The sequence below is a fragment of the Acartia tonsa genome, chromosome 5, assembly GCF_053477335.1.
Source record: "Acartia tonsa isolate MP-2025a chromosome 5, ASM5347733v1, whole genome shotgun sequence".
In the NCBI taxonomy this organism is placed as follows: Eukaryota; Metazoa; Arthropoda; class Copepoda; order Calanoida; family Acartiidae; genus Acartia; species Acartia tonsa.
Window position 1 is genome coordinate 52954434 of NC_137264.1, and position 22904 is coordinate 52977337.

At 32.6% G+C, this 22904-nt stretch overlaps 1 protein-coding gene across 1 annotated transcript in view; it reads left to right on the plus strand.

Annotated features, from left to right (window-relative positions):
- LOC145319826 (uncharacterized) overlaps positions 1-22904 on the plus strand; it is a 55181-nt gene that overhangs the window by 2232 nt on the left and 30045 nt on the right. Inside the window, exons 2-8 of the mRNA XM_080162191.1 lie at positions 5408-5446; positions 6835-6889; positions 9577-9649; positions 10491-10599; positions 19588-19647; positions 21109-21184; positions 22757-22893. Coding sequence (XP_080018317.1) covers positions 5426-5446; positions 6835-6889; positions 9577-9649; positions 10491-10599; positions 19588-19647; positions 21109-21184; positions 22757-22893 — 531 coding nt within the window. The 5' untranslated portion in view covers positions 5408-5425. The remainder of the gene's footprint in view (positions 1-5407; positions 5447-6834; positions 6890-9576; positions 9650-10490; positions 10600-19587; positions 19648-21108; positions 21185-22756; positions 22894-22904) is intronic.

Sequence of the window (22904 nt, forward strand, 5' to 3'; positions counted from 1 at the left end):
GTTTTCCATCCCTGGGAAAGTATATTTACATATTTTAGCCTAACAAGGCAAGATATATCCACAAAAAAAACAAGTAGGCAAAGCAATAAATGTCAATAGTATTTGATCATGTATCAGTATAAATATTTTTTTGTAATACAAAAAATTCTTTACTGTTATAAAAAAAAAAAACAGGAATGATTGCGTCCAAATAGTAGCAAAGATGCTTTAAAAAGCGTAAATATTTTATAACATAAACTGTCATATAAATAAAAAAAGTTAAGAAAAATTATAAAATAAACGATTTATATTTCTATAGTACTACCAACAGTCAGACAAATAGACATCCAACACAAACACTTGTGGAGTAGCTACTCCACTAAAAATATAAAATAGATTCAAACGTCACATTGAAGTTAGTAGTGAGTCTATGTAAAAGATTAATATAGGCAGGATTCATCATAATGATATTCCAATGAAAGGTAAAAAATCTTATACAACAACAAAAACTGTGTATCAATAATTATAAAAAAAAATATTTAAAAGGGTATACTTTGGCTGAAAAAGATGTTTAATACATGAGTGTACAATATGCATAGTACATACAATTTACATACTACATGTTTCAGATGTAAAGGATAAAGCCTTCTTTAGGTCACAAAGAAATTTTTTTTCGTGGATCAATAAGAATCATCATGTGAAGGAAAACCATATCGGTTCAGTGGTTATTGAGATTCTTCTTAGAATTTTTGTTACTTTATTTAAGGATTAGGGAATGTAAATGTGTTGGGTCTGGCAGAATAGAGGGATGACTTTAAAATATAAAACTGGCATGGCAGTAATTTAAAACTTGCTCTATTTACAGAAGTTTTTTGTGAAAATCCTTTGAATCCGTGTTATCATGTCTCTGCTTTGATATTGAACACTTGACGCTTTCTGCTGATATTCAAATTTATTTTAAACATTACTCAATTTTAGCAAACATGTTCAGACAAATAGCATTATTTGCCGTGTGTAATGTCGACTAGATGTAGAGTAAATCCGCTAAACGACCAAGGAAACCTGAAGCCGAAAAAATGGCGGCCAAGTAAATCAAATTTTTCTAATATAAATCAGATGATCGTCAAAGCATTACCGACTGACTTAAGGACCAAATAAGATGTAGAGTAGATGCCCATTGATAAGGGAAAAAAGGGTCCTAGGACAAACGCAGGAGTCCCAAACGTCGGAGTGGACAAACGCAGGGGTGGACACTTAACCTATCCTAACCTAATTTAGACCATCTTATAGGTTTTTTTTAAGTGGGGGGCTTATTTGTACATGGCATATCTTAACCTAACCTAATCTGTATAGAAATACTTAAACTGTTTTTAACCTATTTTTAAAACATATATCAAAAATATACTATGACATCAGTAGAATTAAACTGCAGAGCCTAAATTTGAATTAAGTCCCCAATAAACTTTTTTGAGGGGATTTAAAAATTAATTTTACTGTTGCTGTGGTCTTTTTTGATCAGAGCAAAAGGTCTTTTTTTATTTGGGTAAAATTCGTAGCTTTTAGAGTGTTTTGCTTCATATATATAGTATTCTGGTATAGAGTAAAATTAGGCCTTTTGATTTCATCTAAATTAATTCATTAAAAACTTAATTCTTTACAATATATCAATGAATTAACTTTATCGTGCTTGTTTTCCATCACTTATTAAAAACACAAAAAAATTGGCTGTAAAGGGTTAAATAGTGAAAGATGACAACAAACGTTTACGCAATACAACAAATTTTTTTTGTCACATATACAAATATGACAAAATATAAGATTATTCAAACTTATTTTTTTAAATATTTTTAAAAAGCATGTATCTTTTATGTGTATAGTTTTCATTCTTTTCATTTTAATTAAATAAAAATTATTTAACTACATTGGAAATAAGTCACTTTGTGAAAACACTCTTTTTTGAATTGTAAAAAACTGAAATGAAACAAGGCTTCTAATTGGTTCAGACTTCAGAATAATATGTTTTATTTTAATGTTAAATTTCTTCTATATAAATTATTGTTTTAGAAAAAAATTATTTGCATCGAACAGAGTAGAGTTTTTATTATTGTATTGATATAATCTGAATCACATCAAATTATTCTGTAAGAAACAATTTAACCCCAAACTAAAAAATGCTTTTGCTTCCATCAAAATGATCAAAGCAACATATAAAATTGATTTTTAAATCCCCCAAAAAAAGTTTATTGGGGACTTAATTCAAATTTGGGCTCTGCAGTCTGATTCTACTGGTGTCATAGTATATTTTTGATATATGATAAAAAAATAGGTTAAAAACAGTTTAATAAAACTAATGTTTTAACACTTCTGGGTTTGTCCACTCCTACGTTTGGGACTCCTACGTTTCTCCTGGAACCAAAAAAGGAGTAATAATTATTCTCGTATTCATTCGAATCCGGTGGATAGGAACCGGTTCTCATCCATACGAAAAAACCATGTCTAGCATCGTATTATATCCAGCTTTCTACGAATATAAAAATGTACAATCAAAAAATTAAAACCAGTTTTTTTAGCCGGTGCCTCCGGCACCTCGGGGCTAAAAAAACTAGTTTTGATCTTTTAATTGAACATTCCATATCCGCGGAAAGCCGTTTATAATACGATGCGAGAAATAACTATTCTAAAAAAAATAAAATTAACGATAGAATGACGTATCAAGTAAGTTATACTATATGATCATAGGTATAGGGAGTAATATTACAAATTTTTAGCCGTCTATCTTAAATAGCGGCCTGAACTTTACGTTACTCCCTTAACGTTTCTTACAAACGCACAAATCGAATTACATAGATGACATGTAAGGATATTATGACTAAACTATAGGATGAATTAAAGTAACTCTAAATAAATAAGCAAATTTTGAGTTATTCTATTTTCCAATGAAGAAAAAAACTTTTGACAAAGTTAGCAACATGATACATGTACATACATTAGAGGACCTCAGAATTGGATAATGTTCAATATTAGAAACTTGAATAGATGATATGGGCACAAACCCCCCCCCCCCTTCCTTCTTATTTCAAAATTAATTAAAACTAAGGAGGAGCTAGTTTTTATTTGTTTATTATGTTTAAGTCAGCTTAAGTTTGGTTGTATTGTGTCAAGAATATAGCCCTGAAGGTTAATAATTCTCCGCATGGGTTAGATATTAAGAAAAAATTACCCTTCCCTCTCAAATTTTAATATTATTTTGTTGCACGCTAGGCCCTCTGAGGGAAAGCACCCAAATCCATTAAATTTTAGACATGACATTGGCCTTTATATTGGTAAATTGCATTATAACTAAAGAATAGTCATGTTTCTTTTCTTCTTCGTTCTTCACTCCATTGACAAGAGCTCTTTATTTAATAAAATTTTCATTAACTAGTTTGTGTTTTACAGGGAAGGGTAGTACTAGTAGGCACTTGGCCAAACCCCTTACTTGGAGGGCCAAAAGACATTATATAATGTATTAAACCTTATGAAATCACTTGGCACCAAGATTAGAGTAATTTTGGACTTGTATAACTTCCTGTACTCTGATATATAAAATTCCTTGGTACTCTAATGTACATGTGCATAAATGATTCTTACAATATTTAAATCCATGAAGTTACAGTAAATTTCTTACTTAGGAATTTGAATAACATTGTGAGAAATTTTAGTATATTAAGGACTCAAGGAGGGGACAAAATGTCTGGCGCTCAAATTTTCAATTTCTTAATCATGAGTTTTATGCAAGCTTTATAATAAAACTAGCGGCTACGCCCTTAGAGGCCTCTAGGGGCACTTGAGAAGGAGACAGTCAAATTTGATAACCCAATTTATTATTTTAGATTTGAAAAGAAAATTGAAAAGAAAACCCGATCGGTTTAGCGGTTAGCGAGATCCTTCGGTACAAACTAGGGTTGGGCCGGATATCCGGTATGGCCGGATATCCGGCCGGATATCCGGCCATTTGCAATATCCGGCCGGATACCGGATATTGAAACTATCCGGCCGGATATCCGGCAATATAATCTTTTATATTTTACAACAAAAATCTCTGTTTTTTGTTTAATCTTCAATGGCTTTAATTTTCTTATTATTGAAGCTAGAAGAACAATTTTTTCTGAATATGTTTATGTTTATGTAAATTTTATATTAGAAATCTCAAAACATAAATTTTGGCGGTAGCAGCAGTACTTGGCAGCTGCCAGCCGCAAACCGACGGTTGGCAGGTAAACGGCAACAGATTTTATGAAATTGTAATATGTCATGAAGATATATAAAAAAGCCTAAGTTTAAAATTTGAAATCTTCAAGTAAAAATTTGCGGTCACAGGAACCATTTAAAGATATCTGGAGACCTGGAGGTTCAGGACTTACAGGATTATACCTGGAACCTGAAATCGACTTGAACACCTATATTAAATATGAGGATGTACGACTATAGGATATTTTAGTATTAGATAACATGAAATGCTTTATTTAAGTAAAAAAATATTTTTACTTTTTACCTAAATGACCTTACCAGATTTGCTGGTATTCTGTGGAATTAAAAAATTTCAACTCTCAGTTATGTGTCATACCCATATTTCGAAAGTGACTCAGTTATAGCCCTCTACCTTTTATACACAGAAAATGGGATAGAAAAAAATCATAGGGAGGGGGGGGGAACCATTCAACGCCACCTCCCCGCCAATCCTCCAACCGTTAGAGATTGATATTACAGATTGAGAGTAGTAATAGTTAATTAGATTTATTTACTAAGCTTTTTTTTTCTGTAGCAAAGGATCTTGCTAACTGCTGAACTGATGTGGTTCTCCTTTAGAGTGAAGCTTCTTATAAGTTTTTAGGAGCAATTATTCGTATTTTCACAGTAGCGTATCTCCTATTTCTAGCCCCTCGCGGGGGAATCTAACCTTGCGGGGCCAATTGCCTTATCCTGCGGGGAAATCACCTTACCAAATATAACCTAACCTATCCTAAAATAACCTATTAAAAGCAATTTAAAAAATAAAACGAATCGCCTCTTAAGGTGCGTTGCCACGAAAGGGACTATATCCTTTTTTGATACTTTAATATGTAGTAATTTGGCCGGTTATCCGGCCGGATATCCGGTAATCTGGCCGGATAACCGGATATCCGGCATTTGAAATTAGCCGTATATCCGGTATCCGGTATCCGGCCAAAAAAATATCCGGCCCAACCCTAGACTACAAACACACAGACAAACACACATCCTGTTACTTTATTATATGGATAATTTTAAAACAACAAAGTATATTCTATTCAATTGAACAATAGTGTCCAGTGCCTACGTACTTTTCAACCAATAATTTCAATCTCCAGAAGTAGTGATTTTGTTTATCATCACTGGGGATGTATATCATTTAATTTTGCTTTTTCAGGATTGACAGAGAATAAAGATGGCGGAAGAATTAGAACAGGTAAAATTCAAATAATAAATTTTAGTACAGTCTAGAAATAAAGTTAATCTTATACAGGGCTAACGATGGATGTATAATACACGTGGATATTATGACACGAGAAAAATTGCCGTCAATTTAGGTTGCAATATCCCCTCGCATTTATTGGTCGGAACGTTTATTCAGTAGGAGGGTATGGGATGGGGTAACGGAGGGGGATTAGGGAGATCGTTATTTTAAACCGATACAGAGTTCACATTATAATAGAGCATGAAAATTTGGTGCACAATCCAAGATGTAATTAATTCATTGGGCTAACATTTATTAAATAATTCTTTCAAGTTGTGTTAGTAGGCAAAATCCGGAATACCATTCATTTTTTTATGAGCTGTATGCGTGTCAAGTAAGATCACTTAACCCTTAACGGTCGGGGGGGGGGGGTCGTTGAACGCCCCCCCATCCGGTTTTTTCTATCTCATTTTCTGTGTGTGAAAGATAAAGAGCCCAAACTGCTTGACTTTTTAAGTATGGGTATGACACATAACTGAGAGTTGGAATTTTTTGAATATCTCCATCCTGGCGGGCACAGGATGCCAGCAAACCTGGCAGGGTCATCTAGGTAAAGAACAAAAATATTTTCTTGACTTAAACAAAGCATTTTATCTTACCAAATTACTAAAATATCCTTTATTAGTACATCCTCATCTTAAATACAGGTGTTTAAGTCAATTTCAGGTTCCAGGTATGATCCTGCAGGTCCTGATCCTCCAGGTCTCCAGAAATCTTTTAAAGGCTCCTGTGGCCGCAATTTTTGACTTAGAGACTTCAAATTTTAAACTTAAGCTTTTCTTACATGTCTTGATAATGTATTAAAATTTCATAAAGATCCGCCGCCGTTTTCCCGCCGACCGCCGACTGCGGCGGCTGGCAGCTGCCAAATACAGCTGCGGCCGCTGAAACTTATGTTTGATATTTCAAATATAAAATTTACATAAAAATAAACATTTTCTGCAAAAAAATAGTTCTTCTAGCTTCAAAAATAAAAAAATTACAGCCGTTTGAAATTTTTAAGTAAAAAAGGACCTAAAAACAAAGGTTGTTAAATAAAAGGGTGAAGGAAGCGAAAAATGACTTAGACTTATAAAAGGTCAGAAATTCATCATAACACAGGGGACTCGCACAAAAATTTTTAGCCCTCTAGCTCTAATAGGAACTGAGATAATATGGGGGGGCGTTGAACGCCCCCCCCCCCTCCGACTGATTAAGGTGCGGCAAGGGGCCCGACTGTTAAGGGTTAAACTACTGCAATTACTGATTGACAATTTTAGAGAAATCTTTGGTTAATCTTAGTCTTGGCCAAGTTTCAGGCTATTTTTTTATTCTTTTGAAAAAGACTTGTATTAATTCAGGAGAAGTGTCCAAAGTGCCAGCTGAAAGTTTACGATGCTGAAGGCTTTCCTGCAGGTAATAACAGTTAGGTTCTCATTAGCCATGCGGGATGATCAAATAGTTGTCTAGTTATTATGTATATATAAGTAAGTAGTCATGAGATTATAGATTAGGGCGGGTTGATTTCAAACTTTTTTGGAATTTCACATTTTTCACATTGGCAAGGGTTACTGGGCTTATATTAAACTCTGTGAAACTTAAAACAGGTTTTTTAATCCAAAAACAACGGGCGCGCGGTGGGTATAAAAAGTGCCCAACCCCTTATAAAACCAAAAATTGAAATTCCTTCAAACACAGGCATGTTGCATATGACCTAAAAAGGCTGATTTAGTCAAAATTGTTCATTTTGGTAGGTTATTTGAAAATCATTTCAGACTGAATCAATATTTTTCAAAACGGGTTTTAGAAAAAGTTGGAAATCAACCCGCCCTAATCTATAATCTCATGACTACTTACCTATATATACATAATCACTAGACAACTATTTGATCACCCCGCATAGCTAATGAGAACCTAACCTCTTTCAAATTATTATGTAATTACCATGGCTAATCTTTACCAAAGCAATATTGTTGATGTAAATATTGCCAAAACAAGGATGACAACATCAATAAAAGCGAAGCTCTGAAACGGTAGGACAAACGGATATTAACACTTGTATAATGTCAGAACTGAATAATCAGAATGTGAATGAATAAGAGTCAAAGCAAAATTGTAAGTAAATTTGTTGAAAAACTGCTTGATACAGGATAATGATTATGGACATACTTACATTTTTAGGACTTGATTATAGAGTTGCTTCGCTTATAATATTGTACTTTGTTGTCCCAGGAATCAGTATACCAAAAATCAGACCAATCGGATAATTAGGTCCCATACAAATTTGTTGTTAAAAATGTAAAAAATCAACATGTTTAAAATGGACGTACGGACATTCTAGTAATGATTATAGAGTTGCTACGCTTTCTAACTCATACCTAACCTTTACAGGAATCACCATGCAAAATTTGAAATCGATAGGACAATTCTAACATGCCTAAATTAACGAAAAAAAGCTATTTAAAAAAGTAAAAAAATCAACATGTTTAAAATGGACGTACGGACATTTTGGTAATGATTATAGAGTTGCTACGCTTTCTGAATCGTACCTAACTACTAAAGGAATCACCATGCAAAATTTGAAATCGATAGGACAATTCTAACATGTCTAAATTAACGAAAAAAGCTATCCGTGACGGACGGACGGACGTACGGACGGACCGACCCTAATTATAGAAAAGCTTCGCTTTTTAAAAAATCCTTGAATAAAAATAACATAATGTTTGTATCAAAGGATCTCGAAAAACAATGAATCTATATGGTTATCCTTTACAGTGAAGTTTCTCAAAGGTCCAGGGAAGGTAAAAGAAGATTTGTAAAAGTCAATTAATAAAAAGATGTAAAAATTGACAACAATAGGATTTACACACCAATAAAAAATCTTTTGCGTGCATCATGAAAGTATATTTTTGTGTTGAAAATGATCTAACAGTTGTACGGACATACCATGGTTTTATAAAAACCTTTCTTTGAATCATCTTTGTTTCAACATATATTTGCAATGAAAAAGCAAATATAAGCAAAATATTTTAGCTGCCATTGACCCCTGGCCTAAACAATTCGAATTAAAATTAAGATATTCAGGGATGTAAAGATAAGTAATTGAATTAAAAACTAGCAATAAATTTTAAAGTTTTATAGCACCCCCCAATTATCATAGACTAAAATATCCCATAAGTAGATGAAAAGTATGTGTTAAACAGTTTGAACAAGATTTTACTTTTAACAGCTTTCAGAAGATAATTATTAACCAAAAATACACCATCAAGGACATTATTATTTAAAGTCAATTGTCTTTTCCCTCCCAGATAACGTCTAGAATAAATAGTATTTAGATTCCTAGATGCACAAATGAGAACAACTTCTTGAAAGCAGCTGACAAACAAACCAGCAAATAGAAAATAGTAGAGGCAATTTAAAGCAAAGCCTCACCTTTATATATTTTTATGTAATTTATACTATTTCATTATTACTTTTCTTATAAAATTGGTGAGATCCGATTCCGTTAAAACTCGATGTGCCTATAAAAAGAAGTGATGCCATATAATACAAACGACCAATGCAAGGCCAATACACAGACTAAATTACCAATGACAGGCCAGTATACATTTTAATGACGTCATTTTTTAGAGGACTCATAAAAAAGGTTGAATTTGAGAAGGCAAAATAGAAAATAATTTAATCAATACCTTTTTATGTCATAAATTCTGTCCTTGGTTACTTTAAATTAATGGATGAAAGAAAGTAGTGTAGATTGAACTCAGCCTGTGTCTAATATTTTCTGCTGAAATGTTGCAACCGACTTGACAGCTGATGAAAACTTTAGCCCACTTTGCAAACACCATCTTGGACGAGTTCTAAAGTCGTCTTCAATTTGTGATGTTACATCATGGTAACAGGCTGAATAATGGATAATTTTACTGTGATTTTATTATTCCAAATGGTAGTGACCAAATCTTGTTTGCCAAATAAGAAATTGCACATTAACTAGAAACGTAACTCCGCTGCACTGAGAATGATTAAAAGAAAACAAGGATAATTGTAATGACAACAATAAAAAATACATTTTTTAAAAATCTGCTAACCAATAATATTATTTTAAGGTGGACGTAGATTCCACAAGAAATGTTTTAAGTGCAATCAGTGCTCCAAGAAACTGGACTCCACAACAGTCAGGTATAATAATCAATAATAATCAGTGCTCCAAGAAACTGGAATCCACAACAGTCAGGTATAATAATCAGTGCTCCAAAAAACTGGACTCTACAACAGTCAGGTATAATAATCAGTGCTCCAAGAAACTGGACTCCACAACAGTCAGGTATAATAATCAGTGCTCCAAGAAACTGGAGTTCACAACATTCAAGTATAATAATAAGTGCTCCAAGAAACTGGACTCCACAACAGTCAGGTATAAATAATCAGTGCTCCAAGAAACTGGACTCTACAACAGTCAGGTATAGATAATCAGTGCTCCAAGAAACTGGACTCCACAACAGTCAGGTATAAATAATCAGTGCTCCAAGAAACTGGACTCCACAACAGTCAGGTATAAATAATCAGTGCTCCAAGAAACTGGACTCCACAACAGTCAGGTATAATAACTAGAGCTCCAAGAAACTGGACTCCGCAACAGTCAGGTATAATAACCAGTGCTCCAAGAAACTGGACTCCAGATCAGTCAGGTTTAATAATCAGTGCTTAATGAAACTTGTCTTTTTATAAATAAACAAGTAAACCTCACAACTTTATATCATACATGCGGGTGTACCACTATCATCTAGGGGCTTAGTGTTCAAAGGGACAAAAGGGGCCAAAAAATAGCTAAAAACTAACCCAAGTTTTTAATTTAAAATTAGAATAGCTTAAAACCATTATTGGACCTATGTGAAGCTTACCTAAAATAGAGAACTTATCAGTTCAGTATTTTTTTAGATCTTAAGCTTCAGACAAATAAAACTTACTACTTTATATGATAGGATTAATTAGTGCTACAAGTTAAAAAAAAATTGTTTAGGACCCATGGTGAAAGTTTGTTCTGCCGCGCCTGCCACCTGAAGATCAGTGCAGCTGCTGCTCCCAAGATTTATGCGGATACGTCCGTTATCAAGTCGGAGGAAGGAAAGGTAGGGTAATCTTTAACTTAGTGCTACGTGACACGTATTTGGATATTTTTTTTATTGAACTAGAGGCCACTAGGGGCACATTTTTAATCTATTTTTATAGAAAAAAAAGATAATGTGAGTATTGGTGCAAAAAATATGACGTAACAAAAAAAATTAGCCAATGAGAGTCCACTATAAATTTTACCATTGGTCAATAACGGCCTCTCATTGGCTAATTTTTTTTGTTACGTCATATTTTTTGCACCAATACTCACAGCATCAAAAAAAAAAGATAATTACGGTGTTATTTTTGTCTAGGGGCGATTTAATTTTTGAGGTTGGAGAAAACCCTCCCAAAAATAGTTCAAAACCTTACTTGAACCTATAAGTAGCTTCACTGTAAAGGAAACCCATATCTGATCAGTGGTTTGCGAGATCCTTCGCTACAGACAATGAATCTTACTATTTTTTTTATTAGAGAATAAATAAGGGAAAGGTCTGTCATTTATATAAAAGAAGTTGTATCAACTTTTTTTTTTATAGCTAGCCGGTTCTTTTAGTAAGTAGTAGATGTAAAATTTTTCATAGAATTCAAATATGCAATCGGTTTTTTTGTAAACCTCTTATTTTTAAAGTAATTTAAGTTTTTTAAAAAAATAATTAAGTCGGTTTTAAGGTACTAAAACGCAACAAAATAAAAGAATAAAATGGTCAGTAAGAACAAAAATAGTATGATCTTTAATTTGACACCTTACTTTTAAAATTCTGTTGAGTAATTATTGAAAAAATCTATTTTTTTAACCTCGGTATAATAAAAACTTTAGACCTAAATATTTTCTCAAACAGACATAAAAAACATGGGTTCATATATACCATTAGAATCAGAAAAATATTACGAATCCATTGTAAGCAAAATTGAAAAAAATTAAAAAATTAAAAAATTACAGAAATGGCCAATTATTTTTTTTGTTCAGACAACACTATTGTTTTCCCTTTTTTACCCCCTCTTTACCCCCTTCCCATTTTTATACTCAATTGAAGAATTAAGACGTTGCCTGTACAACATAATATGATATTTTCATATAATTCCTTTTATTGTAGTTTATATACTATATTGTAAACTTTTTTTTTCAATTTTGCTTACAATGGATTCGTAATATTTTTCTGATTCTAATGGTATATATGAACCCATATTTTTTTATTTGTGAAATAATAAAATTAAGTTCAAAGTTTTTATTCTCGTGGGTTTAAAAAAATCGATTTTTTCAATAATTACCTGACAGAATTGAAAAAGTAAGGTGTCAAATTAAAGATCTTACTATTTTTGTTCATAATGACCATTTTCTTTCTTTTTTTTGTTGCATTTTAGTACCTTAAAATCGACTTAATTTTTTTTTTTTTTAAACTTAAATTACTTAAAAAATAAGAGGTCTACAAAAAAACCGATTGCATATCTGAATTCTATGAAAAATTTTACATCTACTACTTACTAAAAGAACCGGCTAGCTATAAAAAAAATAGTTGATACACCTTCTTTATAAAACGTGTTATATTTAAAGTAGAGTGTACTAAAAAAGTATGTTTATATATATAATATATATGTAAAGGATATACTTATATAGATATTTACAGTGTGGCCAAAAATTTTGCACAAGTTTCAAAATCAATCTTTTTCGTTTATTGACTTTAAAACTCTGGGTACTTTTATCAAATATTGATTGACTCGAAATAGCAAAGTCCAAACTTTTCAACAGATGATCATACTCTCCAGAATAGTTTTTTTTTTGTTGGTCACGCTGCATATCTTCTTATGTCGTAGGCCAAGTTTACATGATTGACAATTTCTAAAATAGTATATTGACACAATATTTCAGGGGGTCCATACTGTAGTTGCTATTATTTAACGAGCCAAATAAGGTTAAGTCAATTTTTTGGTATGGTTCTTTTTCAGTGGGACACACTGTATTGCCTATTATGTGATATATGGAAGGCTAAAACACTTTTTTTGGCGGTTACTTAAGAAAAACAGTAAATGGAAGGTTTTCAACTTTTTGGCTATATTACTTTTTTGTTTGCTTGATTGCATATTAGTAAGGCCTAAGGTACCTGTAATAAAAATATGAAAAAGAAAATAAACTAATATTTTTTGTTGCCCACACCGTAGTTGCTATTATATAGTGGGCCAAGTTGACATTTAGCTGTTGTGCTTATTCTAATGTAAACACAGACATTTAAACATGTTTAGATACATAGAGTAATTTTTACATACAGTTTTAATAAACCTTTTTCATTTTTACATTTTTAAAGAAATAAAAAATAATTTTGATGGTCTGTTTGATTATATTTTTTTGTCCTTTTCAGCTCAAATTTATATGTGGCATATTTTTGCTGTTTGCAATCTAATTCTGCATTTCTTAAGGCCAAATAGAATATTATATCCTGTTTTCCATTAGGGATTGACGACCAAAAAATAAGAAATAGCCTCTTCAATGCTTGTCTTGCTTTATAAAACTTACTAGCGGCTATGCTCCTAGCATCTAGACTAGCTAAAAACCATTCCAATACTTATATCTGAAAATGTAATATTCTACAATTATAACAGTACCTCTGCAAAGATTGCCTATAGTAGAGAACCTAATCGGTTCAATAGTTCTCGAGTTTTGAAACTTTCAGACAAAAACCTTACTACTTTCTATATTAGGATATAAGAGAAAAAATTTTATCAAATCATTTTACGTCTAACTAATAATTCGGGTTTAGTCCCTTTCGTGGCAACGCTCCTTAAGGGCGATTCTTGGTTTTTTTCACAGTAGCTTTTCTCCTATTTCTAGCTCCTGCGGGGGGCTCTAACCCTGCCTAACCATGTGGGGCAATCACCTAACCCAATATAACCTAACCTAACCTAAAATAACCTATCAAAAGCCATTTAAAAAAAACGACGAATCGTCGCATAGACGTCCAAGGGTGGGGGGGTAATGGGGCGATAACCCCCCCCCCTTAAAAAAGTTTTACCCCCCCCAAAAGCTTGGACGCCCCTGAATCGTCCCTTAAGGTGCGTTGCCACAAAAGGGACTATTCCTAATAATTCTTCTAAATAATACTCTATGACTGTAAATATACATCAACTCTTGTAGATGTTACTCTATGGTATAATAGCATAGTATGCGTGTTTTGGACCAATATCTTTTCTCGTATTCATTCGAATCCGGTGGATAGGAACAGGTTCTCATCCATACGAAAAAACTATGTCTAGCATCGTATTATATCCAGCTTTCTACGAATATAAAAATGTACAATCATAAGATTAAAACCAGTTTTAATCTTATAATTGTACATTCTATATCCGCGGAAAGCCGTTTATAATACGATGCAAGAAATAACTATTCTTTTCCTCTTTCACTCATACAGACATCTTACAAATTATTGTAAACATTAAACTAGGCCGGATACTTTTTTGGCCGGATACCGGATATCCGGCTGATTTTAATGCCGGATATCCAGTTCCAGCCGGATATCTTGCCAACGTTCGATACTTGGAAAATTACCGGATATCCGGCATATATTCAATATCCTGTATCCGGCCGGACATTGAAAATGGCCGGATATCCGGCCCAACCCTACATTAAACTGAGAACATTGTAGTACATAATTAGCACAGCTTACTTAGGTGGACAGATTTATAATGAAGTAGTAGTAGTAGTAGATTTATCTTCCAATTTGAAAAAATAACAATAAAATGAAAAGCATAAGTATATTTATAATTAGATAATTTCCTATTTGTGTTGCTTCTGTATTTACAATGGAATTTACATGGCATACAATGGTATGTAGGGGCGATTCGTCGTATTTTCAAAATGTCTTTTAATAGTTTATTTTAGGTTAGGTTAGGTTATATTGGGTTAGGTAATTGCCCCGCAGGGTTAGGCAATTTGCCCCGCAGGGTTTTAGCCCTCCGCAGGGGCTAGAAATAGGAGAAAAGCTAATGTGAAAATAGGGGGCGTTGCCACGAAAGGGACTATACCCAAAAAATGTAATGTAAATCAAATATACATTTAATCTTTCTTTAACCCTGATTTTAAAAAAACTAATAATATTTATAAAAGAAATGGTTAAAAGTTCAATAATTTCCATCATAAGTAATAATAAATATTAAAGAAAACATTAAAATAAAAATTAATTATATAAGCATGAGGTTAATCAAATATATAAATGAATGTTTTAGGTTTAATTTGTATTTCTATAGCGTGTGTAAGTAGTAAGGGAAAAAGGAATCGTAAGAATCGGTGCTTTGCCTCAAAGAACCTGACGAGCATAGAAAATCCTTGAGAGGGTGTGGGAGGGAGTATTGTCTGCATAGAATTTGGCGAGATGTTGTGGATTTTTATTTTAGCATTATATGACCACATTTTTTTCACATTTTCATAATTTTAGCCCAATCATCAAATTCTGTGCATGGTTTAACATTTCAAAGAATTTATTACCACTAAATATTGTTCAAGTTATGAAAATTATACAAATTTAATTATCCTTTCATTTGAAGCACTAAGTTTTATTAAGTATAGCATTATGTTTCTGTATGAGCAAACAGAATAATTGTAAAGGGGCAATTAACTCAGGGTATCAAGTTGAAATTACAAAGAAAGACTGTGCTAGGCCTAAAACATGCCGCTCAGCGTCAAGATGATTAAAAACCCTCAACAAATTATGACGTCTTACGATAAAATAACCAATGAGAGGCCAGAAAAATTTTACCATTTTGGTCAATTACAGTGTATACTGACCTCTCATTGGCTATTCTATCTTTTGACTTTAATCATCTTCGCTCAGCGTAAGAATATGTAAAACCTATAATTTATCTAGAATAGCCAAGACAATAAAGAAAAAATAGAGAGCGCACAGCATACATTAACTTACCTACATACAGTGCATTTGTAAGCGCTTTTGGTATTTTACCGCGCTCTTTTAATGCTTTTTTGGATCTTGGATATGGGACAGCGTAAAGTGGCACCAAAATAATGACGTCCTACGATAAAATAACCAATTAGAGGCCAGGATAAATTTTACCATTGGTCAATTACAGTGTATACTGGCCTCTCATTGGCTATTCTATCGTATGATGTCCTACGATAAAATAACCAATGAGAGGCCAGCATAAATTTTACCATTGGTCAATTACAGTGTATACTGGCCTTTTATTGGATATTCTATCGTATGACGTCATAATCTGTTGAAGGACTTTAATCATCTTCGCTCAGCGTAAGAATAGGTAAAACCTTTAATTTATCTAGAATAGCCAAGGCTAAAAAAAAATAGAGAGCGCGCAGTATACGTTAACTTACTAACAGTACACTTAAGCGCTTTTTGTAATTTACCGCGCTCTTTTAATGCTTTTTTGGATCTTTGATATGAGAAAGCGTAAAGTGGCACCATAAAAATGACGTAATACGATAAAATAACCAATGAGAGGCCAGCATAAATTTTACCATGCCTCTTATTGGTCAACTTTATTGTATGACGTCATTTTTTTGGTGCCACTTTACACTGTCTCCTTAGATATTTTTATCAATTTTAGGCCAGATTTTATCAAATCTAAATATGAAAAAGGGTTTACGGCTAGCAATTTAGTTGCAAACATTCTTTCTTTTTGTAAAAAAAAAAGAAATATCATTTTACATAATTACTACTCGATCCGAATTTTATTAAGTTGTCTAAGTTTGACTTTTGTATCAAACTTTTTAAGGTAAATAACAGAAATTTAAAATATTGTTTTTTTTTCAACTTTTAGTAGCTTTTTTATTAAACTCATATAAACTATTATAAACAAATATAAATTTGTATTTGTTGTTTTAAAGCTGATTATATCAAAACATTTAGAAAGCGTATCAACATTATTTTCGGCCATTTAAAACATGCAGATTTTAACTTTTTGACAACAATTTTTAGTACGATATAATTCTCCTATTTTTCGGAACAATGTACTGTATGACCTTGCCTGCCATCCCAAAACCATGAAATGAATCAAACGCTTTAATTAAGTCAAACTGTCCTAAATTAACCAACCAATATTATAAAGAAATGGCGCAATTATTATAAGCTGTGCAGACTAATATAGAGTATCAAATATGAAGTCAGGAAATATAAAGATTATTGCGAGTGTTACTGGAAGCATTTTTATTGAAGTAATTTGTAACTATAATGTAATTCTATGATACATTTCCCCCATTTACTAAATTTATTATGTATTTGCTTAGATTAGAAATGTTATGGTTCTTGTGTTATATAATTTATATACAGACTTTATTTACTCCAAGACACTAAATAGTATTTTTTACTTAATAAAACAAGTAATGATAATTAAGATAATTTTAGTATGATTAATGACAAAAAAGTAATATTTAGGGTGCCTTTTTGATACATTTTCGGGTTTCTGTTTAACTACAGAGAACTTGTGTATTTTTGTTTAGGGATATAAAGGGATAAGACAATGGCCGATAATCCGATGTACGTCCCCAATATTAATACACAAAATTAACCCTTCTGTAGAATACAATTGGTGGTTGAAACCTTTAGAAACTCAACTTAATGAACTAATCGATCTAAATTTAACAAAAGTCCCCAAGGTTCTTAAGCCAAGAATAAGAAAACATTATTTAAAACTTTAGATTCTAGTGTAATAAACAGCCAAATTATTTGATAGATATTCAACCCTTATCATTGCTTTGGCGAATCATAAACCTCTACTTCAAACTTGTTTGATATTCTAGCTTGTAGTTTATGCATCTTCTTATCCTTGTTTAATCCTTATTAAATCTTGTCATCGTTTTTCCTTGTCTCAGATTGTTATTAATTTTTGAACGGCACTTTTTTGCTCTTGGGTTATTGACACATATTCAATTTAGTAGTGTTTTGATAAAACAACAAATAAATTCAGATTAAACAAGGATGACAACATCCATAAAGGCAAAGCCACGAAACTTTAAGACAAACGAACATTAACACTTGTAGAGTGTCAGAACTAAACAATCAGATTTATAAATTAGAATTTTGAGAGAAATTTTTTTTATGGACATACTTACATTTTTAGGACTTAATTATAGAGATGTTTCGCTAATAACACTGTACTTTGTTGTCTTAGGAATCAGTATTCCAAAAATCATACCAATCGGATAATTTTAACACATAAAAATTTGTTGTTAAAAAAGTTAAAAGCAACATATTTAAAATGGACGTACGGACATTCTAGTTACGATTATAGAGTTGCTATGCTTTTGAAACTGTACCTAACTACTACAGGAATCACCATGCAAAGTTTAAAATCGATAGGATAATTCTAACATGCCTAAATTAACGTAAAAGGCTATCCGTTCCAGACGGACGGACGGACCTACCCTAATTATAGAAAAGCTTAAAAATAGGGCTTGTTTAAAAGGCCACTGCAAATGTTCAAAATAATGCCTTTCAATTGGCTGAGGATTTTTAAATCATGGGAAGGAGGTCTTTGTTGATTACCGACATACTGAATGACGGATTTTTGTATATGTACGTTAAACTCTCGTTCAGAGATTTGCGGATTTTTTTCTTATAGAGAATCTGAAAAACTTAAAAATACATTGTTTATTAATTAGATTGTATAATATTAACATCTCTTAAATGTTGATTATACGCAGTTTTATCTTTAATACGGAAATAACAAAAACTAGAAATAAAAATGATTTTAAAAAATACTTGATATTAGGTCGCGTGTATCATTTAACAAAACAAGAATTAACAGCAATAATAACATCCAGTAGTAGCGAAGCCAATGAATATGAAATACTACAAAATGTAGATGCTAGGTGGCCATGAAAATCTTTTTTAATGTCTCAAAGTGCATGACAACAAACAGACCAATTAGGTAATTATAAAGGCTCTGTTCGATATCCCTAATAAGTGCCAGGACGTACAAAAGGTAGAGGGAAAGAGAGAGTCATAGAGTAGCTTCGTTACTCATAATAAATAGTTGTATTTTTATGTTATGTAATCTTTAGTTTTTTGATGATTTAGCATTTGATTTTTTTCGTACTTTTGATTTATCCGTCTATGCAGTTTTTGTGCAGAGGGCGAAGCGCGAAATTATTTTTCATGCCTCCCTCTAAAATTTAAGGGGTCTGGTTTCACCTTGTCACCACCCTTGGCAGTAGGTTGTATAAAGGGTAGTTGTAGTGTGGACACCTATCCAACCTCTAAATTTTGCCTGGGGGGGGGGGGGTTGATATACTCCATTCTCCATCTATATATCCACTTATTATTCTAATACATCTATCTATCTATCTACGGATGCTCAAGATGTATAAGTACTATGTATAAGAGATACTGAGATATACACTGTATCTATTCATCTATCTATCTACATGTCTATCAATGTGGTGGTACTGTTTATGAGGCTGCATCTATCTATCCATCAATATGTCTATCTCTTTATCTATCTATCTATCTATCTAGGGATGCCCCAGATGTGGTGGTACTGTGTACGAGGCTGCATCTATCTATCCATCTATATGTTTATATATTTATCTATCTATCTATCTAGGGATGCCCCAGATGTGGAGGTACTGTGTAAGAGGCTGCATCTATCTATCCATCTATATGTCTATATATTTATCTATCTATCTATCTAGGGATGCCCCAGATGTGGAGGTACTGTGTATGAGGCTGCATCTATCTATCCATCTATATGTCTATATATTTATCTATCTATCTATCTAGGGATGCCCCAGATGTGGAGGTACTGTGTATGAGGCTGCATCTATCTATCCATCTATATGTCTATCTATTTATCTATCTATCTATCTAGGGATGCCCCAGATGTGGAGGTACTGTGTATGAGGCTGCATCTATCTATCCATCTATATGTCTATATATTTATCTATCTATCTATCTAGGGATGCCCTAGATGTGGTGGTACTGTGTATGAGGCTACATCTATCTATCCATCTATATGTCTATATATTTATCTATCTATATATCTAGGGATGCCCCAGATGTGGAGGTACTGTGTATGAGGCCGAGAAGTACACTGTCAAGGATCAGGTAGAAAATTACAAATATTATTATAAGCGCAGATACTCTATAATTAGTCACATTACGTACGCCAAAACTTCCGCTATTGCTTAAGTACTCTATATAGTACTGACTATGAAGCGAAAAAATTATTTAATTTAAAAAGTTTTATGAGTGTCTGCACCCCTAATATCTAGGGCCCAGTACTTAATGAGGGAGAGATGCACAGAAAAAAGCCTAAAACCTTCCCAAGACCTAAATCTAAAAATGAAAAAAGTCCTAAAGTCATCCCAAGCTCTATTTGAAACCTAACTGTAACTTTATAGAATAAAATACTCTAAGAAGTACAAGAACCCTGTATTATCATATTTCTATAATAATTATTAGTATCACAAGAAGTGTATGTCCTGTAAGAGATATACAAGGACCCTGGATTATCATATTTCTATAATATTTAGGAGTACCACAAGAAGTGTATGTCCTGTAGAAGATGTACAAGGACCCTGGATTATCATATTTCTATAATATTTAGGAGTACCACAAGAAGTGTATGTCCTGTAGAAGATATACAAGGACCCTGGATTATCATATTTCTATAATATTCAGGAGTACCACAAGAAGTGTATGTCCTGTAAAAGATGTACAAGGACCCTGGATTATCATATTTCTATAATATTTAGAAGTGCCACAAGAAGTGTATGTCCGGCCTGTAAGAGATATACAAGGACCCTGGATTATCATATTTCTATAATATTTAAGAGTACCACAAGAAGTGTATGTCTTGTAAGAGATATACAAGGACCCTGGATTATCATATTTCTATAATATTTAGGAGTACCACAAGAAGTGTATGTCCTGTAAGAGATGTACAAGGACCCTGGATTATCATATTTCTATAATATTTAGGAGTACCACAAGAAGCGTATGTCCTGTAAAAGTACAAGACCCCTGTTTTATCATATTTCTATAATATCTAGGAGTACCACAAGAAGTGTATGTCCTGTAAAAGATGTACAAGGCACTGGATTATCATATTTCTATAATATTTAGGAATACCACAAGAAGTGTATGTCCTGTAAAAGATGTACAAGGCACTGGATTATCATATTTCTATAATATCTAGGAGTACCACAAGAAGTGTATGTCCTGTAAAAGATGTACAAGGCACTGGATTATCATATTTCTATAATATTTAGGAATACCACAAGAAGTGTATGTCCTGTAAAAGATGTACAAGGCACTGGATTATTATATTTCTATAATATTTAGGAATACCACAAGAAGTGTATGTCCTGTAAGAGATGTACAAGAATCCTGGATTATCATATTTCTATAATATTTAGGAGTACCACAAGAAGTGTATGTCATGTAAAAGATGTACAAGTACCCTGGATTATCATATTTCTATAATATTTAGGAATACCACAAGAAGTGTATGTCCTGTAAAAGATGCACAAGGAGCCTGGATTATCATATTTCTATAATATTTAGGAGTACCACAAGAAGTGTATGTCCTGTAAAAGATGTACAAGAACTCTGGATTCTCTCATGGTTGCAGTGGGTCCAGGTACCTTTTTACGGGAAATAGCCTCTAAGGGCATTGACTCAAACGGAGAGACAAAAAACCTTGAAATGTTTTTCGAATATGTTTTTGTTAAAGAAAAGTAGTAGAAATGAGTGGATTCCCTAAAAAACATCCCAATCTATACTGAAATTCATTAATAGAAAAAATTCTACCTGTTTTAATAAGAAGAAGCGTATATTGCCAAGTAAACAAGGATAACAACATCTATAAAAGCGAAGAACTGAAACGGTAGGACAAACGGACATTAACACTTGTATAGTGTCGGAACTGAATAATCAGAATATAAATGTATAAGAGTCGAAGCAAAATTGTAAGTAAAATTGTTAAAAAACTGCTTGATACAGAATAATGTTTATGGACATACTTACATTTTTAGGACTTGATTATAGAGTTGCTTCGCGTATAATGTTGTACTTTGTTGTCCCAGGAATCAGTATACCAAAAAACAGATCAATCGGATTATTAGATCACATAAAAATTTAATGTTAAAAAAGTAAAAAAATCAACATGTTTAAAATGAACGTAATGACATTCTGGTAAAGATTATAGAGTTGCTACGCTTTCTAAATCGTACCTAACTACTACAGGAATCACCATGTAAAGTTTGAAATCAATAGGACAAATCTAACCTGCCTTAATTAACGAAAAAAGCTATCCGTTACGGACGGACGGACGGACGGACCGACCCTAATTATAGAAAAGCTTCGCTTTTAAAAATGACTGTAGACAGTACAAATGACCATTGATAGGCCATTATACATTGCAATTGCCCAATGGTAAAATGTTTAATGTGTACTGACCTTTAAAGATTTATTTTAGTTGAAATCAGTATTTTGTCTTAGTTATGACTTACATTTATAGTAATTCTAAAAAAATATTTTTAAAAATCTAGGGGCTTTTTGGCGGTACAGTTAGAGATTGCCTTTAATACTGCAAAATTTAGCAATTTGGTGACTGTAGCGGTTGGCTAAATTTTTTTTTATGAAAAATATACATAGAGAAAAAAATAAAAGAGAGGAATCGAAGCAACTAGAAGACCAAAATAGGCAGTGGGCCTAGAGGCCTACTCAGCGCTGTTGCCGCGCTAAAATTTATTGCTATTCCACTACTTTTCAAATGGGAGGATTAAAAATTATTAAAAAAAATATTTTTTTACTTTTTACTATTTCCATATTTAGGGCAAGAATATTAGATTAGATATTTTCGTTTTAATGTTTTAATTAAAAATTACATAGAATTTTATTTTTATTTTAAAAAAATTTGTTCATGAAAGATGAATCCTTCTATTTCTAAAAAGAGGGAAATTTTTTTCATAATTAACATTCAGCTGATTCTGACCGCCCACGGCTGTTTGCTAAATATCGCTTTTCTTTTTATTCACATTATTATTTATGATTGACTTACTAAAAGCCCTGGGCGGTTTTTGATTTTCGTCTGCTTCTAAATTTAGGGATGGGGAAGTAGTATTTTACCATGAAAAAGGGGTGAGTATTCATCCTCTTATCCTTTTTCCTTATGAAAATATATAACAATTGAATAAGTTTCTAACTTTAGATCAGGATCTGTACTGCGGAGTGTGTCTGAAGATTGTGTCGGCCCCAGAGAGGCCTCAGATCATCACCGACACAACCGTCATCATGGGGTCAGACGATGCTGACTCTAAGGAGAGCTGCCCCAAGTGTGGTGGAAAGGTGGGAACTTT